This window comes from Falco biarmicus, chromosome 1 (assembly GCF_023638135.1).
Source record: "Falco biarmicus isolate bFalBia1 chromosome 1, bFalBia1.pri, whole genome shotgun sequence".
NCBI classification, from domain to species: domain Eukaryota; kingdom Metazoa; phylum Chordata; class Aves; order Falconiformes; family Falconidae; genus Falco; species Falco biarmicus.
Window position 1 is genome coordinate 27830695 of NC_079288.1, and position 19904 is coordinate 27850598.

The following is a 19904-nucleotide window of genomic DNA, read 5'->3' on the forward strand; positions in this document are numbered from 1 at the left end:
AAGGAGCACAGGGAGTGTCTGCTCTGCATCTCCCTGCATCTCCCATCTCCTTCGCCCCGCACCGAGAGCCGGGCAGCACACACAGCCTGTGCCCAGGGCAGCAGAGACACCAGTCAGCAACATAAAGAGCTGCAGCCCCACCTGCCCCCCAGCTCAGCTCAGCTCAGCTCAGCACACTCTCCAGGCTCCGCAGCAGGGCCACCAGCCTGCTGGAGAGTCTTCAAAGCAACCATTTCGGAAAATGCTTCCAGCTGCCTGCACTGATGCATCAAAGGCAGCAGGCAGCTTCAGCAGGAGCAGCTCCAGGGTGGAGGGTGCTGGGCTGCCACTCAGTTCCTGCCCAACTGCCTGAAAGCCAGTGCCCAGCATCACCGCGAGCATGGAGCCAGCCTGGCAATGCAAGAAGTCGCTCCACGCGAGGTCCCCAGCCCTCATTAGCAGCACTCCCACACGCTCAGGCAGGACACAGCCAGCGCAGCAGCTGCTCATCTTGTTATACTTGAAATGACCGATTTTTAAATATCCTCTCTGCAATGCAACCATTACGTCGAGGGCCTGGAGCTCTTTGCTGTCCTACCCCAAGACAACTTTCCTCTTAACGATCAAAGGACAGAAATAGGTCTTGGCGGCCAGATGCAGTTCAAGAAGCAAAAGGGAATGAAGCTGCCCCAGCTGTTCCACTGCCGACAGATGGCACAGCAGATTGTGGTGGAAGATTCCTGACGACAGCAGGCAAAAGCATCTATTTTGTGCCTTGCTGCTGTGCCAAAACTCCCTCCTGTCCCTCTCAGGCTTTTCCTTCAACTTCTTCATGTTTCCTGATAGAACAGACAACTTCCCCAAACACCCAGCTAGGAGACAGCAGGATCTCCCTCGGGGAAGCCGAGCGTCTGGAGCTGCCTCGCAGCTTCCTTGCCACCCGAGCATCGCAGAGAGAACCTGGATCAGGGCTGCCGGGCGTGCAGAGAGGAGACAGACAGAGCAGCGTCTAACAGGGGGTGCCTCTTGGCTTAGCATCACAGCAGAGCCCAGAACATCACAGGAGGGCTGGAGCTGTCTTTCCTCCCACCTTCTCCCACCACCTCATCCCTCACCAACACGATGCCTCTCTGTGCTGCACTCCAGAACCAGAGCAGCTTGTCCGTACCTCAGGGAAGCAGCACCTTGCTCCGTGCTGGCTCCCGCATGGGTGTCACCAAGGCAGGAGGTCTCCTGCACGGCCACAGCTCGGGCTTTCCAATGAGCTTTCACATCCACACTGCCATTAGCCACAGGCAATGCTGACAGTAAGTTAGTGCAGAACAGTTTCACTGCAATAGTCCCCCAGAGGACAGCAGTGGCAGGGAACCGTGCCACACAGCTCTCCTGCTGCTGCAACACCTCCTCGGCTGCCAGAGTTGGAAGCCAGATGGCAATCCATGCCCAGCCACCCTCTGAGCAAGCAGCTGGCTCTTCCTCTGGAGTCCACTGGATTTCCCAGCCAAGGTCTGCAGAGGAGCCCTGCAATGGCAGAGCTACCTTGGGAATTGTCTGTTGCCAGAGTGGAATGAGAAGCTGCAACGATGGTGACTTTACTGTGTCCAGCTCCTGAGGTTGCCCTGCTAACACTGACGCAAGCCTTCTCACCATTTCACAGTTAAGCCAGTAACGCATCTACCTTTAGCAACCTTCTAAGACCCTGACAAGGAGCCACTTTTTGCAGGAGTGATCCAGGCAACAGGCACTGCCTGTTCAACCCCACCAGTGCAGGAACTTGCCCTTGGCACAGGGCTAACCAGGGGTAACAGGTCACCCAACCCCAAACCTTCACACCAGGAATCACAAACATGACGACCAAGCAGTAAGTGGGACTGGCCGCTGACACATAGTACTTGGACGAGTCTTGGAGACTCCCTTTTATTTTCATGGTCACAGTGATGTGCGTGTAGGTAACAGCAGCAGGCTTTGAAACATACAGCACAGTCAGACAGAGGCATCCATCACGCAGGTCTAAGCAGCCGTCACCAGCAGTTCCCCCCCAGCCAGCTGCTGACACAGGACACGCTGTCTGAGCAGAAAGAGAACAGTTGCTGAGGAGCTACAAAACCTCTTTGGTCCCATTAGCTTAAGGGCTCCCACTTGCCTTTTCTGTCACCAGAGAGTAGACAAATTGAGCAGCAAGAACAAGAAGGTGAAACAAGATCCTGCAACTGCAACAGGAGGGAGGGGAGGAAGCAGAAGGCCGAGGGGCAGGCAGGTGTAGTGCATTCGTACCACCGCCAGCACGGCCCCCGGGAGAGGCCAGCAGGTTACAGCTACGTTGGGGGTCAGCAAGGAAGGCTGCATGGTGCTGTACAAGGATCTTCCAGATTCAGCTACAGTATAAAAACCTCCTGACAACGCCTGTAGGAGGATTGTGAGATTTGCAGCACTTGTTCTATTCCAGTTAGTCTGAGAACATGCAGGCTCTGTTAGTCAAGGTAAGGCGTTACATTGTGGCGGGGATCATTTCTATAGATTAAGAAATATAAATAAAGCCCAAGTCTGACCAGGGCAAGTGTAGGCACAGAACTCCACGCACCTGCAGTGTCTGAGTGACATCTCTGACAGCCAGTACTGCCCAGTAGCCTGGTGTCTGTGTAGCTTAGAGCAAGAGGTTCTACTTTAGGTCAAGGCACTCCAGGAGTCTCTGCCCATGGCAGCAGAGCACTATGAATAGTCCTAGAGTCAATGTAAACCAAGTACCCCAGCACAGCTACTTTCCATCTTCAGTCTTTGGTAAGTGCTAACATCAATAGTACCCTGCACTAGCACAAAATGTGCTGCAGGAGCAAGGCAGTAAGTGTTCCCCTTGCTCAGAGCAAGGCAGGCTGGAGACACTACAGACATAGCACAGAGCCTTGTGCCTCCTATGGAACAAAAGGCTTTGAGATTTTAATAACTGAAGATGAACTAACTTTTAGCACGGGCTGAGACATGTTGCCTCAGTGTATCAGTTCAAAGCAGGTTCACTCCATGCTTCAGCAGCTTTTGCTTGGCTTTGCTTGGCAAGGTGAATGCACTGTCGTGAGGGTTGGGAACACCTGAGTTGCGGAGTGGAGCACCCAGCTGCTGGAAGTAGGTTTCCTGGACGGGGTTCCGGCAGGCATACACAGCTGTGGAGGCATTCCTAGCAGGGCAGGAGAGAAGGCAGTGGTCAGGATTTATAGCTTTGTGCAAGATCCACTTCAACTCGCCAGACTGGCTGTTGGGATGCTTACGGCACTGGACTCCCAGCTGTTGAGAGGGACTTTTCTCTCAGCAGAGCAAAGGAACATAGAACTAAAATGGGCAGCAAAACCCTGCAGTGTATCACCAGAGGGCCACAGGGAACCAGACCTGCCTTCCTAAAAGAGAAAGTGTCATATGTCGCATGCTCTGGGACCTACTCAGCAGCATTAACACCCATGCATGTGGCCATCCTGTGATTATTTCCCTTGCTGGCACACTAGCCCTGTACATCAAGAGCCAGTAGTTAAATGCTCCTTGCGTCCAATACCCCTTCTTTCCTGGAGGAAACTAGCTCACTGCTGCTGTCCATAAGCAAATCCCAGCACAGCACCCTTGCAACAGGAACCATATGAGGTCATTCAGTCACACATGATGAAGCTTAGATGACAGTCAGATACTGTACCCAGGAAAGCTCAAGTTGTTGATTAAAATCACTCAGTATTTACCTGCAAGAGGGCTGGCAGGGAGCAAAGCAAAGGAGTCTGTACTCCTCCTTGATGGAGGAAAGCAGCAATTGATATGTTTGCTGACACCCTTCTGTGACAACCCTCCATAAAAGAAAGCAGTTTTAGTCATCTTGTTACTCAGTCTGATTCACACACGGAGTTGCTTTTTTTGGGGCACCAGAGAATATGCCAGCTTAGCCAGTACAGGATTTAAGGAGCCAGTCAAACTAAGGCTAAACAAGGAGTTCTCCAGCATTGAAGTGTATGATTCACATTCCTTTGGCAAGCTGTGTCAGAGAAGTGTAACAGTGTAATTCCCAGAAGCATCTTTATTTCAACATGTTTTGGACAAACAAGCGCAGCCAGGCAAACAGAATCTCTGCACGCTCACAACACAACCATCCTCTCTGAGATCAGCTACAGGAACGGGGCGAGTGCTGTAGCACGAGATCAGCTTTAGCTGCGGCTGTGTGGAAGGGCTCTGACTGTGATAAGACCATCTCGCCTGGCGCATTACAATTGAGTTTGTCACACACATTACAGTGTGTTTCCAACCCAACAAGCCGTGCAAGAAAACAAAATCTAGGTTGCCAATTCTGGGCGCCTTTGGCTCCCAGCCGAGACACAAATTTATTAGGAACAGCTATATTTAAAACTGCATCTTAGAACCTTATGGTGCCAGAACTGGCAATACTCTAACATTGTATCTTAATCCAAACCCATGGCACAACTCAGCTGGGCCTCCAGTCCACTCGCCACAGTGCCATTCTTGCCTCTCAACATCCAGATCACACTACAGGCAGAATATTAAGTAGCCCGCATCTAAAGAGGAAACTTCAGGGAATAAGGCAACATGACTGACCCTTGGCAAGAGACACCGGTGTGATTATAATGCATGCTGAACCTCAGCCAGCCTCAGAAAAGGCATTCCCCCCTTCTGCCTATTCTGTGTGCCACCCAGTACTCCTGGGCCTGGAAGAGGAGGGAGTTACAAGCACACTTTACCTGATTATCACTTCTGAAGCAGTCGGAAGCTGGTTGAAGTTGGAGTGGATCAGTGCAGCAGCTCTCAGGAAGTGCCGATCCAGAGGGCCAGGTGTTTGGGGCAGGTTGGCTGCAGAACGGGAGCAAGGAGCATGTTAAAAGCCCACTCTGTAGAGGAGCGTGCCCCCATTTACTGAGCAGGAAAAGGCTGCGGACCTCTCCCACAGATCCTGGCTATCTGCAGAAGAGAGACTGGGTGACAACCTAAATCCCAATGTGACCTCAATGCAATTAGTCAGTGACTTGCGCCTGGTGTACACACTTCAGAGGGGGGGGACAAGAAGGCCCAAGGCCTGGGTTACCCAGAATCGTTGGGGTTTCTCTCTTTCCCTAAAGCACTACTTCTGAGCTGGAGGGAGCCAGGACGCTGCCTATGACACTGCCAGAAAAAGGGAAACATTAGAATGCAACTGGAGAAATAGTGTACGGGACTTTCTACACGTTGATGGTCTAGTCACCAATCCAGGGCAGCAGTCACTGAACTGCTGGCTACTGCCTGTTCCCTGTTCCTGCTTCTCATAGCCAGAAAGGACTGACAAACACTGCTGTACAGCAGGACAAAAGGCATCACACCAGGGATGAATGGAGTTGGGGGAAGGACAATGGATTTGAAGAGGATGTCGAGTCCTACTTAGTCCTTCACAGAACCCAAAGCAACATCATTTCAAGCAAAGTGCCAGTGGCAGCTGCTCCATCTCCCAGAAGCCTCTGGGCTCTCATCCAAATAAAGTGATCAACAAGCCTTCAGCAGATTATAAACTCACAAAAGATAAAGCTTCCTCAATAGGGCCTCATATCCAGGCTATTTTGTAAGAGTTATAGCAAGCAATGATTCTAAGAAGTTGTCTGAAGCATGAGAAAAGGTTACCATAAACCCTGCTCTCCTCCTTACTCCCTCCTCCAAAGCAGCTGCTGCTCTAGGAGATGAAGGCTTACCTGTGAGTACGTTCTGAACGCAGTCATAGTGAGTGAAGCTGTAGGTTGTCTTGGCTGGGGACAAGGAGTCTTTGGGCAGAGTCTCCCTCAGATGAACCTCAAGGCCGTTTAGAGAAGCCAGACTGCTGTGGTACTGCAGAGAGGGCAAAAAACAAGTGTTACAGCAGAAGCCTGACTTCATCTAGATTTCCAAGGAGGTACCAGAGGGAGCTTGGGTGACCAATGTTGATGACAGGGAGACTGGACCCTTCCACATACTGCTGCTGCTGACCAGGCCCCCACCAGGAACGGCTGGGAAACTTGGGCATGGAAGAAAGCAGATGAGCCTCATAACTTACAAGTCAGTGAGACAGGGACTCAGAAAAGGGTACTCCAACCTGAAAATAAGCCATTAAACCAACTGATGCTATTAATTACAGGAAAACATAAGACTCCACTAATTTACCATCAAACTTTGTTCTCCAGGACTCATTTTCACATCCTGGCCATTACTTTCAGCTGCTAGCAAGGGATATTCCTTTGCTTACCAGCCTTTACTACACCAGACAGACAGTACAACACAGGACGCAGCTTTACATGCTTGGGCTGGATTTAATTGCCTGCAGTGTTTCCTGCAGCACGCTCTCAACATATGAGTAAATCTTCTAACAGGCACCCAGCCTCCGCTCCGAGCTTCTGGCTGGCCACAGACTGCAGGCACTGGGCTACCACCAGAAGGAAAAAAAACCAAAGCCAAGAAAACAGCCTCACCTGTGAGGTAACAACAGGCCTGGCACAGAGCAATGGATTCACGTAACAATGTACTAACATGAAAGCCAAGTTGCTTTCCTGACTGGACTTTCAGTAGCCCAGCTGCCTTGGCCGTGTGAGGCCCCCAGGCAGCAGGCAGGGCTGAGGGGCTCTCCAGCAGTGCCGGAAAGATTAACTCCATGATCCTCCAGCCTGCCCATGTGCTTCCCTCTGCCACGGAGAGGATCAAGCCACTATTCAGCAGGACGACAGCACCTGGCCTACCCTTGATCCCCCTGGTCATGGAACAGGTTTTCTTTTCTGTGCAGCGAAATGAAGGGCTAAGACCTAAAGAGCAGCAGGAAGTCAGCCTGAAAGCCGCCTGCTCTGCAGGGAACGCCTGTATTGGAAACCACCCTCCCAGAGGGATGATCGGTACTGCCTGCTGTTCTCAGCTGCACAAGTAGCATATTTTACCCTTCTTTGGTGTCATTCAGGGGCCTCAAAGCATTCAACAAACATTAATTACAACTCGGCTTTGACATCCCTGAGAGCTGAGGGTCATTTTTAATCTACAGATAAACAAAGGAAGAGACAAGCTGAGGTTACGCCTCAAATCCACCATGATGCCAGCAGCAGAGACCAGCTCTACCTCCTCAAACAACACTCTTCCTCCTGGGATGATGAGACATGCAGTGCATCTCCCCTAAGAGATAACAAACACCTGTACACAGAGTGAGAGTGTAGTCAGAAGAATCCAAAACCCAAGATGTGTGGAAGTACAGTTTTGCTAAGATTTGCCAAAGCAGGAGTATGCAAGACGGAAGCAACGTGTTGGGGAAAAGAGGAACCTGAATGAAACAGGACTTTGTCAGCCCTGGAGCAATACGTAAAGGAAAACCGACCAAAATGCATTACAACGGTGTCAGGCAGTTGATCTTGAGACATAACGAACTGAATGACAAACTGAGCCAGGCTGGGTCCACTGTGGGTCTTGCTTAGGCATCTGATGAGGGGAGGACACGCAATGCAATGTGTCACTAGCAGAGCTAACCCTCCAAACAAGGCGTTTCACATGCTAGCTACATCCTTCAGATGCTCCTTCTCATGGCAGGTCAGACATGAAGCAGAGCAGAGGCTGTCGGGGATCACACCGCCTCTGAGCACTGTGCTGCCAGACTGGAGCCACAACTGGAGGCAACCCTGAAAAGCTGGGGGTACCTGTGCAATAAAGACAACCTCCATCTCTCAAGAGCGCCAGTTCCTACCTCCCTGTATCTCCCCCTTTCCCCCTCACCAGAGAAGATGTGGTAGAGCAGGAGATGTTGTGCAGATGCCTGTTCAAAAGGAGCAGAAAGGGGGTAGAGCAACATGCCATGTCTGATGCAAAAGGCCACGGCTGCACCTCCTGGCCTCTGCTGATTTTGCCAACCCTTCCTAGAGACAGCAGTCCTCCCATGCTGTGCGGAGGTGGCATCGCACTGCTTACAGGGGGTGGGATCGCAGGCACAGCCCCCGAGTCCCACAGCTCAGAAGGAAACGGAGTAACCTTGAGGCTCTGCTAATGCTGGGAGCCCTTAGTCTGAGCTTTCCTCCACCTTCCAGTCTGTCGGTTAAAGAAATTAGGTTGTTCCTATGGCAACTGGCATATCAAACAGGCCTCTGCAGCTTTGACTCAGCTCCTGCTAGGGAGGCAGAGGCCAGGCAACAGCTCTGCAGACTAATGCTTCACCGGGAAATGCCAGGGGCTGGCACCTCCTTCCCCCGCAGCCCCATTAGCTGCACCTCACCGCTTGGCAGGGAAGCCTGTGCACCGAAGCAAATCCCACAGCAGAGTAATTTGGAATTGCTCTGGTACAGCACCTATTTGCAGTGCCCAAGCGGCAGCCTTCGCTCTGCCCCCCCGGAGAGCAGTGCCAGGGAGAGCAGGCTGTGGACTCAGCCAGCCAGACTTTCTTGAAGAGAGGAAACGCTCTGGGGACTCGATGCCAGACACGTCTCTCTGGTGCTTCCAGAGTGAGAAGCTGTGACATGTGAAGTGGAGGTTAAACAGAGAACAAACCTTGCTTTCCAAAAAGCACTACAAAACTGACAGTTTCCCAACAAAACCCAGATCCAGCACAGGCCTTTGGCAGCCTGCGGGGCTGTCTGACAGTCACACCTACACATCCTGCTCCAGCGCGGAAACCGACAGACAACAGGCAACAGGAGTCGCCTGAGAGACAATGCTCTCACCTCTCAGACTCGCTCCCTGACGTTTGTGAACAACCTCCCAGGTAGCTTTGGTTGTGGCAACGAACCCTAAGACAAATGGCTTTGCCTTGCACAACAGAGAGCAGGTAAGGAATGAGATGGGGAGCGCAATCCAATGCTCGCTCTTCAGTTGTAACCCCTGCCCCCACCACCAGGCAAGCAGCAGTGAGCGGAAGAGCTTTCCCACTTACCACATCTTCAATGGAGCTCTGGTCCTCTCGGAGGTCATCTTCAGCTAGCAGGGAGAGCACAAGCCCCTTAAGGCAGTGAACATACAAGCTCATCTTAACTGGTTTGCACTGTTCGCCTGACTCCACACCGATGTGGGCTCCTCGACTGTCTACCTGAAGTGGCCAGTCACTCTCCTTGCTTCTGGGACAGTGGACGTTCTCTGCTGGGTCACCGGGCAGACTCTCTTGAACCTCTACAGCTGGCAGCTGACTTCTGCTTTGGAGCTCTGATTGCACAGCAGCAGCTGGACAATCCAAACCCCACACATTGCCACCAGCTGCACCGCTGCTTTCTCCAGAGACACTATTTTGGCTCATAGTTCCTTGTTTGTCTTGTTTACCTGATTTCCTTCTGCTCAACTCTTGGGCAGGAGAGCAAACAGCCGTACTGCCACTGGCTGCACGATAACTTTGGAAACTGCTTTGCTCAACGTCAGAGTTCACAAGGGATTTCCCCATGTTCTGACTCTCCTGTTCCCAGGCATAAGGGTTTGGAAAGGAAAAGCCTTCCAGATATGGACCTGTAGTTTGAGCATATTCAGCAGTATGGAGTGTGGAAGGGCTCAGCAGCTGCTTTGTGCCTATCTCTGATGGGAAGGCTGCTTTTTTACTGAGCTCTGAGGTTTTGTTGTCTGATCTGCTCGGTTTTGCAGTTGGAGAATTCTTTGTACTAGTTTCCGTTTCAGAGAAGCCCTTCAAAGGACCGGTGTTAGCAAGGCTGCCTGATTGCACAGCATCTTCTGGTGCAGCTGTGCTTGAAGCTTGCTCAGGGGACTCCTGCACAGAGATATTATTCATGTTTTGGTTTTCATGAACTCCTGTTGACTCCGAAACTGCCTGAGAGCAGAGAGCATTCTTCTCTCCTCTAGGGCTTGCTGAGGACACAGACGACCTAGCAGGAGATGACAAGTTGATTAAACTACTGAGTAGGATCTGTTTGGAGTTATTACCTATCTAGTAACATTACCACCTCCTACAGTGTTCAATAGCTGATCTATTCTCTGCTACAAAAAGCATCCACCTGGGAAAAGGATGGGCTAAGGTCTAACAGAGGTGAAAAGCATGGGCCTCTTACACTGCAGACTCCTGGGAATGTCACTCCCTTACTCACAAAGCACATAGGCTTTAAGCAGCACTGTGAGCTAATAAACAACAGATCACACTTGGTCTTGGGAAACAGTTCCGCTTCATGCTGCTTCACAACAGAGACACGGACACCACAAATTCTGTCCGCTCCGAAAGACCTCAGGCAGCTTTAACAGTCAGATGACAGAGTTTGAGTTAGTATCAGAGAAAACAGTGACAATGGCTAGTGAGGACACAGGGTCACATGTTAGCTCCTTTGCTGCAAAAGCCTCTCTGTGTGTCAGATTGATTTCCTACCTAGTCATCCACTCCACTGGAAAGTCTCGGAGCACTGAGACTTCACCTTCTGTTAGGAATACTGGGATGATACGGACACCCTGCGGCAATGGAGAATCTGCAAAAGCAATGGAGGTTCGAGGACTAAATTAACATGCCCAGCATAAAGAACAGAAGCCAAACCTATCAGCCCAAAGGCTTCCGCAGGAGATGAAGGCAGCTATCATTCTATATCTTGGGTCACCACAAACTGATCACGTCTGACTAGGCAGCATTTTCCCCCCCTCTTCATCGCTTAATGCCCGACAGTTAAAATTTCCCTTGGTGTTTTTTTTATTAACCATCCTGGCAGAGTATCTATAAACTGATGCTCAGAAACAGTGACTGAAGATCTGGACTGTAAGCATCAGCCATCTGTTTTCAGGGCTCCATCAGTGGCCAAATAGGCACATGGGTAACTGGAATTAAAGCAGGCGTGTTGGGAATCTGCAGAACTGACAATTAAACCCAAAAGAGCAAATTCCTTTGCTTAGCCAAAGGAAGGAACTAGTTCTGATTACACGACACCCACTGGCACATGCTGACTAGTAGCAGCAACACCCTCAGGGATATACTCCTGCATCCAGCAAGAGCTTTGACGTGAATCCCAGAGAATCAGCTCGTGCTCTCACTGCAGAGAATGCAGCCCCAGAGGGTCGCCCATATGCTGCTGTGCGCTTGGCAATCAGTACTCTGCAGCTGGATGCTCACCAGGCTCCCGCTGCTCCTCACCTCCAGGCTCACTCTGAAAGAAAAGCCAAGAATCAGCTCTGTGGCATGACTTGACACTGGTCATCAGTGCCACCAGGACGTCTCTTCCAGCCTCCTCAGCCTCCCTGTAACTACTGCAGGCCCCAGACCATCCCCTTCAGCAAATGCTGTGACTGGTTTACTATGCTGGGCAGTGATTTGTTCCTTAGGTAGCCCTCGAGGTAGAGGGATGTCCCAAGAACCAAAATACAGCTGAAAGTAAGGACAAATACACACCTGAAAGCAAGGACAAATACCACAATTTGCCATTACTGCCTGCTCAGGGCACAAAAACTTGGTTTGCTCAACCAGATTAAGAGCAGAGGCCTTCTTCTTCATATCTGGATCTTGATGGCTTTTTTGAACCACATAAATAATTACTTTTGACAGGTTTTAATGCAAACGAAAACTGATTTGTCACTGTCAGACATAGATTTTATATGTTTAGCACTAAATACCTAAACTTGGGTAAAAAGTTAATCAAAACATGACACAGATGAGAACTCATGAATTCAGTAACTTAAAGAATAAAAAAAAAAAAAGCAAATTCCTAGTGCAGAAGTCTTGAAACCTTACTCAGGCATAACTAATAAAAGCTTTTAGCATCAGCATCAATATTTGTCCTTCCCAGTAATGGACACGTAAGATCTACATGACAAGAGCTCCCACACTGCTCTTACAAGTGGGTATCTGCATGCAGGGAACATGTTTAGCAACATACCTGGCCTGAAGACTCATTGCCTTGAAGGAGAACTTTGGCAGTGAGAGGAGGTGGCAGCTGGGTGCTCACAATCCTAAAAGGACAAAGCAAAATCATCCAGGAGCAGAACATCCATTTCCTGAAGCTCAGCCATAGACTCCTGGCACTCAGTGCATCAGGACAGGCAGAGTCAGCCGTAACGCTCACAGGACATTTCTGCTGTACTGAGCAAAACCAACAGTGCTGCAGGGCCCCACGTCACAGCTGGGTGATCCTTGGCAGTCCCCAAGGTTCCATGGCACCCACCTCTCCCGGTCCCACCAGATACTCTGCAAGGGTTGAAGGACCATCCCCAGACATGGGCTGGAGCTAACACATTGCTGCACAAGGGGAATGAACATTGAGTGACCATCAGGAATCTTTTTTTTTTTTCTTTGGGTAGTTCCACTCTAAACTTAGGAAAGCTGCTTGCTGGCATTTACTTTGGGCCAATAAGTCTGGTTTTGCTAAGTCAAAACCTAAGACAGATCAATCTATACAGGCTTCCTGCCACTCCAAGAGCCGTGGACAGTGGAGAAGGTTTGGAAAGACTAGCACTCAAACTACTGCAACACAGGCCCCTTGTACAGGACTTCCAAAAGTATTCTTGGTCTTTCCATTTACGTCTCATTGAGATCCACATTCTGGAGGTTCTCCAAACGACTCTAAAGAAGTTTAACCAAGCACAAAGCCCTTTGCAGTGTTGTTAGCAAGACTTGACTTCAGAGAACTCTGATGACACTTGGTGAACAAAAATCTCCATTAGACAGACCAGTGATACAAGACACAGACATCAGTGATGGCTAGATGCAGAAGACTCCGTTTTCAAGTTAGATGTCCACTTCCACTGCAACATGCTGCCAGCTTTAAGGTGCTGCAATGACTCACGCTCAGCATCCTGCTTGTAAGTATGAGATCATTCCCTTAAAAATGCCTGACTTGCCTCTGTCAGACCTGGAAGGATGCACACATTGTGGCATATTTCCAGTACTCGTAAACGGTGTTACAGGAACAGTTTATGCTGAAGAAAAACGGCATTTGAATGCTATTGCCAAGAAATTCTCAGAATCCCACACCGCCTGTCTTTCAAGGCCACCTCTGAGGCTTTCCTTGATGTTGTTCAGTGCCACATCTGCAGCATCTTCAGCTATGATTAATCTCCAGCTGAAAGAAGCCAGCATTTCTCATGGGAAATTCTGGCTTGTTCTTCTGCATACTTTCTATCAGTATAGACAGTGGTCCCGGGCCATCAAGTTGGTCACAAATACATACATACAGCACATGCATCCACTGTATTTGTAAGACTGCAAAAAGAATACTAATGGGAAAGAATCATATTCGCACAACTTTTTCTTGGTGACTTCCACCTAAAAAGCCAAAGTTCATGTCCTGCTGAACATCAAAGACAGCAGATTACTACTAAACCCCAAACCTTAAATTTCTTCATGTTTCCATTTCTCTCACTAATAACTGCAAGTAACCTCTCATCCTCTGTGAAACACACCAGACAACAGGGATTACTTTGCCTGAAGCATTAATGTTCCCACCAATAACACAGAGCAGCCCTGTGTGTACAGCTAGGTCCTTGCTCCGCTCCCCGGCTGCACTCCGGGATCACAACCCTGAGAAGGCGCAGATTTAACGTGCGGGTTAAACCTTTAGGTAACATCTGGTTACTTACAAGCCTTTGTAGAGAATACAGCCTGCCAAGACATGGGGAGACCGCTGGCAAGTTTGCAAGATGAGAGCTGCTTTCAGTAAAAGTAGGGGGTCCACCTAGACAGGGAGAACCACAAGAAGTTAGGACAGAGAATCCTGGGAAATGCTCAAAGCAGCAAATAAACACAAAACCATTGGCATTAAGGCAGCTCGAGAGCCAGACACTATAGAGGACAGATGTTTACCTTGGTTTTGTCCAGATTCCAGAGAGAATTGAAAATCTTGTGGAGGTCACTGGTGTTTTTTTGGATATGTTCAATGTATCTGTCCCACTGCCTGCTCAGTTCCTCCTGAGAAAATGCCTGCAGACAACAAAAATCCACAGAGCTGTCACTGCACAGGCCTTAATGCATTCAGGATGTTAGACTGGCACCATCAACCTGAGAGAGTACCTATAAGTGACGAATCTGGGGAGGATGAGGAGGAAGATGATACTGAAAGTGCTTCAAACTGAACATTTAGGAAACTTTTAGTAGATACCCCCACTACCACGGTGCAACAGGAGGATGGGCCTGTACACTTTTCCAGGTCCCAATTCTTTCATGTATGAGCTTGTTCTGATCCTTGCTAGCAGGAAGACAACATAAAGGAACACGCCAGCACATATGTGCCTGGGTAGAGCTTGGCCAATACGGGAAGTATTTTAAGATCTCTTCCTAGGCAGAAACATCATGGCTGCTGGTCTTTAATTACCACATATGCATGGTGCACAGGTCCATTGTAGAAGGTGAAGAGGCTGATCAGCTGCTCCAGAAACCGTCTACAGCTGACATCAGGAAGCTCAACAGCACAGCCCAGAACCTTCAATACAGAAAGCCAGGAATGAAGAATGTTTACTGACAAAACCCAGGTACAGCAGGTGAGAACAACTCTCAATCGCTTTCAAATGAGTATCAAAGGCATACAAGCAGTTCTGTAGCAGGCAAACATCCCCCAGATTCACAAGTCAGATGAAAAGGAAATTCAAAAATACCCACAAAAGAATCCTGGTGCAGACAGGATAAATAAACAATATTGGAAACCCAGCGTTTTAGATGTGCTCCCTTCCCACGTTAGATGACCTAGCTCAGTGCTCTAACAGCTAAGAATGCTTTCCTGAAACTAAGTACTTAAAAACATTCAAATTAACTTGTTATTTATAGCACTGAAGATACTTAATTTAGTTTTTGAGAGAAACAGAAGCATCAGGCTTTCCATCTCAGAGAGCGCCCAGTGAGCCTGAACAGCACTGCCAATTCATAGAATCACCGAATGGTTTGGGCTGGAAGGGACCTTACAGATCTTGTTGTTCCAACCCCCCTTCTACTAGACCTGTTTGCTCAGAGTTCCGTCCAGCCTGGCCTTGAACACTTCCAGGGACAGGGCATCCACAGCTTCTCTGGGCAACTTGTGCCAGCGCCTCGTCAGCCTCACAGCATTTCTTCCTGATATCTAATCTAAATCTACCCTCTTTCAGTTTAAAACTCCTTGTCCTATCACTACAGGCTCTACTAAACAGTCTGTTCACATCGTTCTTACAATCCCCCTTTAAGTATTGAAAGGCCACTGTAAGGTCTCCCCAGAGCTGCCTCTTCTCCAGGCTGAACAACCCCAGCTCAGCCTGTATCCATAGGCAAGGGGCTCCAGCCCTCTGACCATCTTCGTGGCCCTCCTCTGGTCTGATGGGTCTCAGCCCAATTTCCAGGGGACAGTTTGGGGCATTTTTCTCATGACTCTGCCACAGGCTGCTCTTTATATACTAAATGTCTGCTAACACTGACAGAGTCTGCAGGAAATACCGAGGGTTAGAAGGAAGGAACAATCAGACTATCAAACAGGGAGATCGAGTCCTTATTATAAACTGCAGCACATGGTATCTTGTTTCCAGTCACTACCAGTAACCCAAGGACACATGTAACGATGTAGAGCTCAACATTTTACAGCCACTGCCAGGCACATCTTAAAAAAACACATTGGGTGTGAACACACAGATGAGGTATGTGAAGCTTTTTACAGAACAGCTGAAGTGACTGCCGCGACACACAGTTGTAGGCTGTGGTAAAAAAAATAAATCTAAGTTACCTTGCAACGAAAAGTTGTGCATTGCAGGTTCCCACCCCAGCTCTCCCCAGGTCTATCTGTGTGCAGCCCATACCCGGGGCGGGGAGGGGAAGCAGTCTTTTTTGATACGGTAGTTCAGACTCTCACTGTTTTCACTCTGTGACTGCCTCCAGATCTCTTGAACTCACCCACAGATAGTCTCCTTCCACTACAACTGCAAATTTGAGCTTTCTCAGGCGAATGAGACTTGGAGGAACTCCAGAAATCTCAGTCATGCAGTGCACCACTCCGGCAATCTGTCCGCATAGCAGTTCCTGCTGGTCGGGGAGAGTCTGTCGAGGAAGGCAGGGAAAAAAGACTTTTGTTTTCCTTGGAAAAAGAAATCCTGGACTTGGCGGGAAAAAAAATCACTACAGTATTCAGATATAAATAAAAATTAATTATAAGTTTAATACAATTATAAATCAAATGTAGTAGCACAGGCAAATTTCTGGGGAAAAAATAATTGGACTTTTTTTTTTTCAGGCAGCACAAGGGCCTAGAGCTTGTTTAGGGGAACTTCTATCCCTCGTGCATGATTATTCATATCACCAGAACAGACTTGGACTCTGCTGGACTACTCCACCAGTCAGAATCCACAGTGAGGGAGCAGAGCACGGCTCTACCATGACCAGCCTCGGAAGCCCGAGGACTTCTGTGCACCAAGCCTGGGGGAGCACCACTCTGCTCCACCTGGTTCTAGCTGCATAAGTTTCCTTAAAACTTTTGTGAATACTAAATAGGAATTAATCCAAAGCTCCGCCTGAAAGCCCGGCTATTCCTGAACTAAAATTATGAGCACTGACTAGCAGGACAGACACTTCCTTACAAGCACTGAAATAAAAGCAGACATTACCTGAGGAGGATAAAAATAACAAATCCCAGCACTTGTAGGATCTCCTTCTTCCTTAACCTTTGAGCCATCATAAAGGAAAAAATAATTCCACCTAAAAAAGCAAAGCATTAGCAGAAACGACCGTATATTTGAAAACTGTTACATTTCTCCCTCTCCTTTCTATTATTTCAGGTGGAGGAATAAAAGGGTTATTGCAAATGAAGGGAGACATTGTTGTCACAGAGTCACACTGAGTTCAGACCCAAAAGGGTCCCACACTATGAAGTCTGCCCACTTTTGTGGGTTGAAGATCCCTTCTATAACTCTGCAGCTGAGAGAGGCGGAAGGAGAGGCAGCCTTGTGAGACCCCATCCTGAGCACATGGATTAATCGTCATTAAGCATCAACCACGTACAGCCCAAACAGCTCCCACAATCTGCTGCTTTTCACCCAGTCGCCGACTGCACAGGCCAGGCTGCAAGGAGCACGGGCGGAGGGCACAAGCCGCTGCCCGGCCCACAGGCACCGGGGCCGCAGGGCGGCCTGGCCCGGCCCGGCCCGCCCCTCCGCGCTCCTGCGGCCGAGCCCGGGGAGCCCCGGGCCCGCTCCTGGCCCACATGAAGCACCTCCCTACGAAACCGAAGGGACAAACCCGCGGCCGGTGCCCGCCACGCGTGCCGCAGGCCCAGGGGAAGGGGCTCACCATGGCGCCGGGCCGGGCTCCGGTGCAGCGGGCCAGGCCATGGGTGTCGGGCTGCCGGCGGCGGGCCGGGCCGAGAGAGGGGCTGTCCCGCCGGCGCCGGGGCTGAGCGGCCCGGCCCTCCCGCCGCTTCCGGGAGGCGCCGCTCCCGTGACCGCGCTACGGCGGCCGGGCGGGACATGGCGGCGGCGCCGGGCGGGTGGCGGGCCGCGGGCGGGCGGCGGCGCCGGGCGGGCGGGGAGGCGGCGGGGGCCGGCGCGGTGCTACGGAGGCTGCGGGAGGCGCGGTGAGTGCCCGGCCCCGGCCCCTGTGCCCCCAGCCGCAGGCGCCGGGCCCCGCTGACGCTGCGCTCTCCCCGCAGGGACGATCTGCTGAGCTCCGGGTTCTGGGAAGCGAGCGCCGGTGAGTGCGGAGGGCCGGGAGGGAGGGGGAGGGGGCCGGAGGAGGGGGCCGGGGCGGGGGTGGGGGCTGGAGGAGGGGGCCGCCGCCCCGCCGACGCTAGTCTCCGTGCCCGCAGGAGCCGTGCGGGCCCCGTTGGGCAGCAGCGCGGAGCCGCCCGCCCACTGCGTCTGCTACGGCCTGGGCCGCTTCAGCGTCTGCCCCGCCGCCCGGCACCAGCTGGCCTTCCTGCTGCTGCTGCTGGAGGAGCTGGGGGTGAGCTCCGGGGGGTGAGCTCCGGGGGCGGGGGGCGCGGGTCGGGGTCCGCCGGGCCCATCCCCGCCGCTCCCCCGCAGGTGCCGCCCGGCCGGTGCGCGCTGTTCGATCCCGCCTTCTCCGCCCAGGAGGCGGACGCGCTGCGGGAGCTGGGGCTGCGGCTCCTCCCGGAGAACGAGGTGAGGGGGGCGCCGGGGATGGACCCCCATCCCCACGGGGGGCTCCCGGGGCTGGACCCCCATCCCCACCTGAGCCACCCCCACCAGGGCTGGATCCCCCATCCCCCCCGACCCACTCACCGGGGTTCTGGAGCTGGACCCCCCCACCCCCAGGGTCTCCCAGGGCCAGACCCAAATCCCCACCCAAGCCACCTGTTGGGGTTCTGGGGCTGGACCCCCCATCCCCACTGGGGCTTCTGGGGCTGGACCCTCATCCTGCCTGAGCCACCCCCCCCCCAGACCTGGACCCTGATCCCAGCCACCCCAAGGCCTGGACCGCCGTCCCCACTGGGGCTCCTGGGGCTGGACCCCCATCCCTGCCTTGAGCTACCCTGCAGGGCTCTCAGGACTGGGATGAACCGTCCGGCCTTTGCTGCCTGCCTGCCGGGGCCCAGCTGTAACAGGAAGAGTTGGTTTACACGCAGGAGGGGAAACACGACGTTGAGGGATCGGCCACGCTGTTTTACATGGTGCACTGCGGGAAAGCCTTGTACAACAACCTCCTGTGGAGGAACTGGTCTGCAGGGGCACTGGCCAAAATGGTCATCATCGGGAACAGCTTCAAAGGGATTGAGGAACGGTGCGTGCAGCCTCCCCAGGGAAAGGTTCTGGTGCCTCCAGCAGTGTTTTCCCTCTCCTCCCTTCTTTCACTCCTGCTTCTTTATTGCTTCTGACAATAATACCCATGTTTCGCTCATTTTCAACTTGCTATCCCGTTTGCAGTCATCAACCATCTCCTACCTTTTCTGTCCCACACACTTGTGCAGAAAAGTTGTCTGAAGTCACAGGAACATTGTGTCTAATGCTGATTACCTTATGTTATTCTAGATTGTTGTCAAGAATATTGGAGAGAGATTATTCTTACATAGCAAAGGTATGAGTAGTTTTTTTTAACATTAGCTTTCTGTTGACAAAGCACCTTTTAATGAGAAAGGAAATTAATAGCAATTGCAAAGAGGGTGGTTGTTTTTAAAACCTTTTTTCCTGGTTGCTGCAGTATAAAAATGGAATTGCTTTAGGATCTTTCTACATTATCTGCAGAACACACTGCATGCAGGTGTTGAGGTTAAAATACCATCCTCATTCTTCACAGACTCTAACTGAAATTTGCAGAGTGGTTCCACATCGTCATGTAACTTTTCCTGCAAATGCTTTTCAGGTCTTGAAAGGGACAGAGGAAGTGGCACTCCCCACTCACCCTCGGTACCTGGACACCTTTAATGACACCTCCATCCACTGGTTTCCCTTGCAAAAACTGAAGGAACTCTCCCCTGAGGTCTGGGAGTTCATGGAGGAGCCAATGTACCAAGACTGTGATGACTTGGAGATCATCAGAAAGGAGGACAGAACTGACCGGCACAGTCCCGCTGCCACAGAGTCCTGACAGTGCTCTGCAGTGCCGGGGGGGAACCTTGTGGCTGCACCTTTTCCTGTGGCAGCTTCTGCACAGCCATGACGAAGCTCAATCACTGACAGTGTCACCATGCTCTGCCAAAAGTGGCAGCACTCCAACACTGAGTGTGATGGGACATTTTTGTACCTGAATTATTTAATAAAAGGTAAAGTTGTGCTTTGACTTATGACTCACTAAACCCTGCCTTTTACACCATGCATACTGTGTAACAATTGCTCTTTCCATCCCCTCCCTTTTACGAACAATTCAAGGCCTTTGCATATACTACACACGTTCTGAAGCATCAGGAAGGAGAACTTATTGGAGAGGGGGTTGTAGTATTAGCGTCTAGTTGCAAATGCAGACTTATAAAAGCTTTCTCATAGGCAAGGGCCTCCAGCTGCTCAGTGCTACTGAAATCAGCACTTTTTTCTGTAAGGAATAAGGTCATCTCTAGGGGGAAAAAAAATAATCCTGTTTCCCTTCCTTACCTCTGTACCCCGAAGTGCTGTGGTCTTGCCAGCACTCA

The 19904-nt window shown here is 51.0% G+C and overlaps 2 protein-coding genes across 5 annotated transcripts; one reads left to right on the forward strand and one right to left on the reverse strand.

Moving 5' to 3' along the window:
• Positions 1-1863: 1863 nt before the first annotated feature.
• Positions 1864-17243, reverse strand: HPS4 (HPS4 biogenesis of lysosomal organelles complex 3 subunit 2). 2 transcript variants are annotated; one of them, XM_056345314.1, is made up of 13 exons: positions 17114-17243; positions 16432-16522; positions 15725-15868; positions 14190-14297; positions 13682-13798; positions 13459-13553; positions 11760-11832; positions 11000-11033; positions 10271-10367; positions 8849-9779; positions 5676-5808; positions 4701-4809; positions 1864-3148 (listed from the first exon to the last, which is right to left on the reverse strand). In XM_056345314.1, the coding sequence occupies exons 1-13, from the start codon at positions 17152-17154 to the stop codon at positions 2977-2979; spliced, it is 2145 nt and encodes a 714-aa protein (XP_056201289.1). In that variant the 5' UTR covers positions 17155-17243; the 3' UTR covers positions 1864-2976. The 2 variants fall into 2 exon arrangements, with proteins under 2 accessions (XP_056201289.1, XP_056201376.1); XM_056345401.1 differs by lacking the exon at positions 1864-3148 and having other exon boundaries at positions 4782-4917.
• A 28-nt stretch (positions 17244-17271) lies between these two features.
• Positions 17272-19593, forward strand: SRRD (SRR1 domain containing). 3 transcript variants are annotated; one of them, XM_056346255.1, is made up of 7 exons: positions 17272-17396; positions 17472-17512; positions 17628-17764; positions 17845-17943; positions 18408-18562; positions 18811-18856; positions 19142-19593. In XM_056346255.1, the coding sequence occupies exons 1-7, from the start codon at positions 17290-17292 to the stop codon at positions 19364-19366; spliced, it is 810 nt and encodes a 269-aa protein (XP_056202230.1). In that variant the 5' UTR covers positions 17272-17289; the 3' UTR covers positions 19367-19593. The 3 variants fall into 3 exon arrangements, with proteins under 3 accessions (XP_056202230.1, XP_056202048.1, XP_056202137.1); XM_056346073.1 differs by lacking the exon at positions 17845-17943; XM_056346162.1 differs by lacking the exon at positions 18811-18856 and having other exon boundaries at positions 19142-19283.
• Positions 19594-19904: the final 311 nt, after the last annotated feature.

Excerpts from the sequence above, each read along its gene's own strand:
- HPS4 (XM_056345314.1), bottom strand. The coding sequence starts at position 17,154 with ATGGCCTGGCCCGCTGCACCGGAGCCCGGCCCGGCGCCATG. Across the intron at positions 13,554-13,681 it reads GGAATCTGGACAAAACCAAG|GTGGACCCCCTACTTTTACT; the intron begins GTAAACATCTGT and ends CTCCCTGTCTAG. Across the intron at positions 9,780-10,270 it reads CCAGTGGAGTGGATGACTAG|GTCGTCTGTGTCCTCAGCAA; the intron begins GTAGGAAATCAA and ends ATCTCCTGCTAG.
- SRRD (XM_056346255.1), top strand. The coding sequence starts at position 17,290 with ATGGCGGCGGCGCCGGGCGGGTGGCGGGCCGCGGGCGGGCGGCGGCGC. Across the intron at positions 17,513-17,627 it reads GTTCTGGGAAGCGAGCGCCG|GAGCCGTGCGGGCCCCGTTG; the intron begins GTGAGTGCGGAG and ends CCGTGCCCGCAG. Across the intron at positions 17,765-17,844 it reads TGCTGCTGGAGGAGCTGGGG|GTGCCGCCCGGCCGGTGCGC; the intron begins GTGAGCTCCGGG and ends GCTCCCCCGCAG.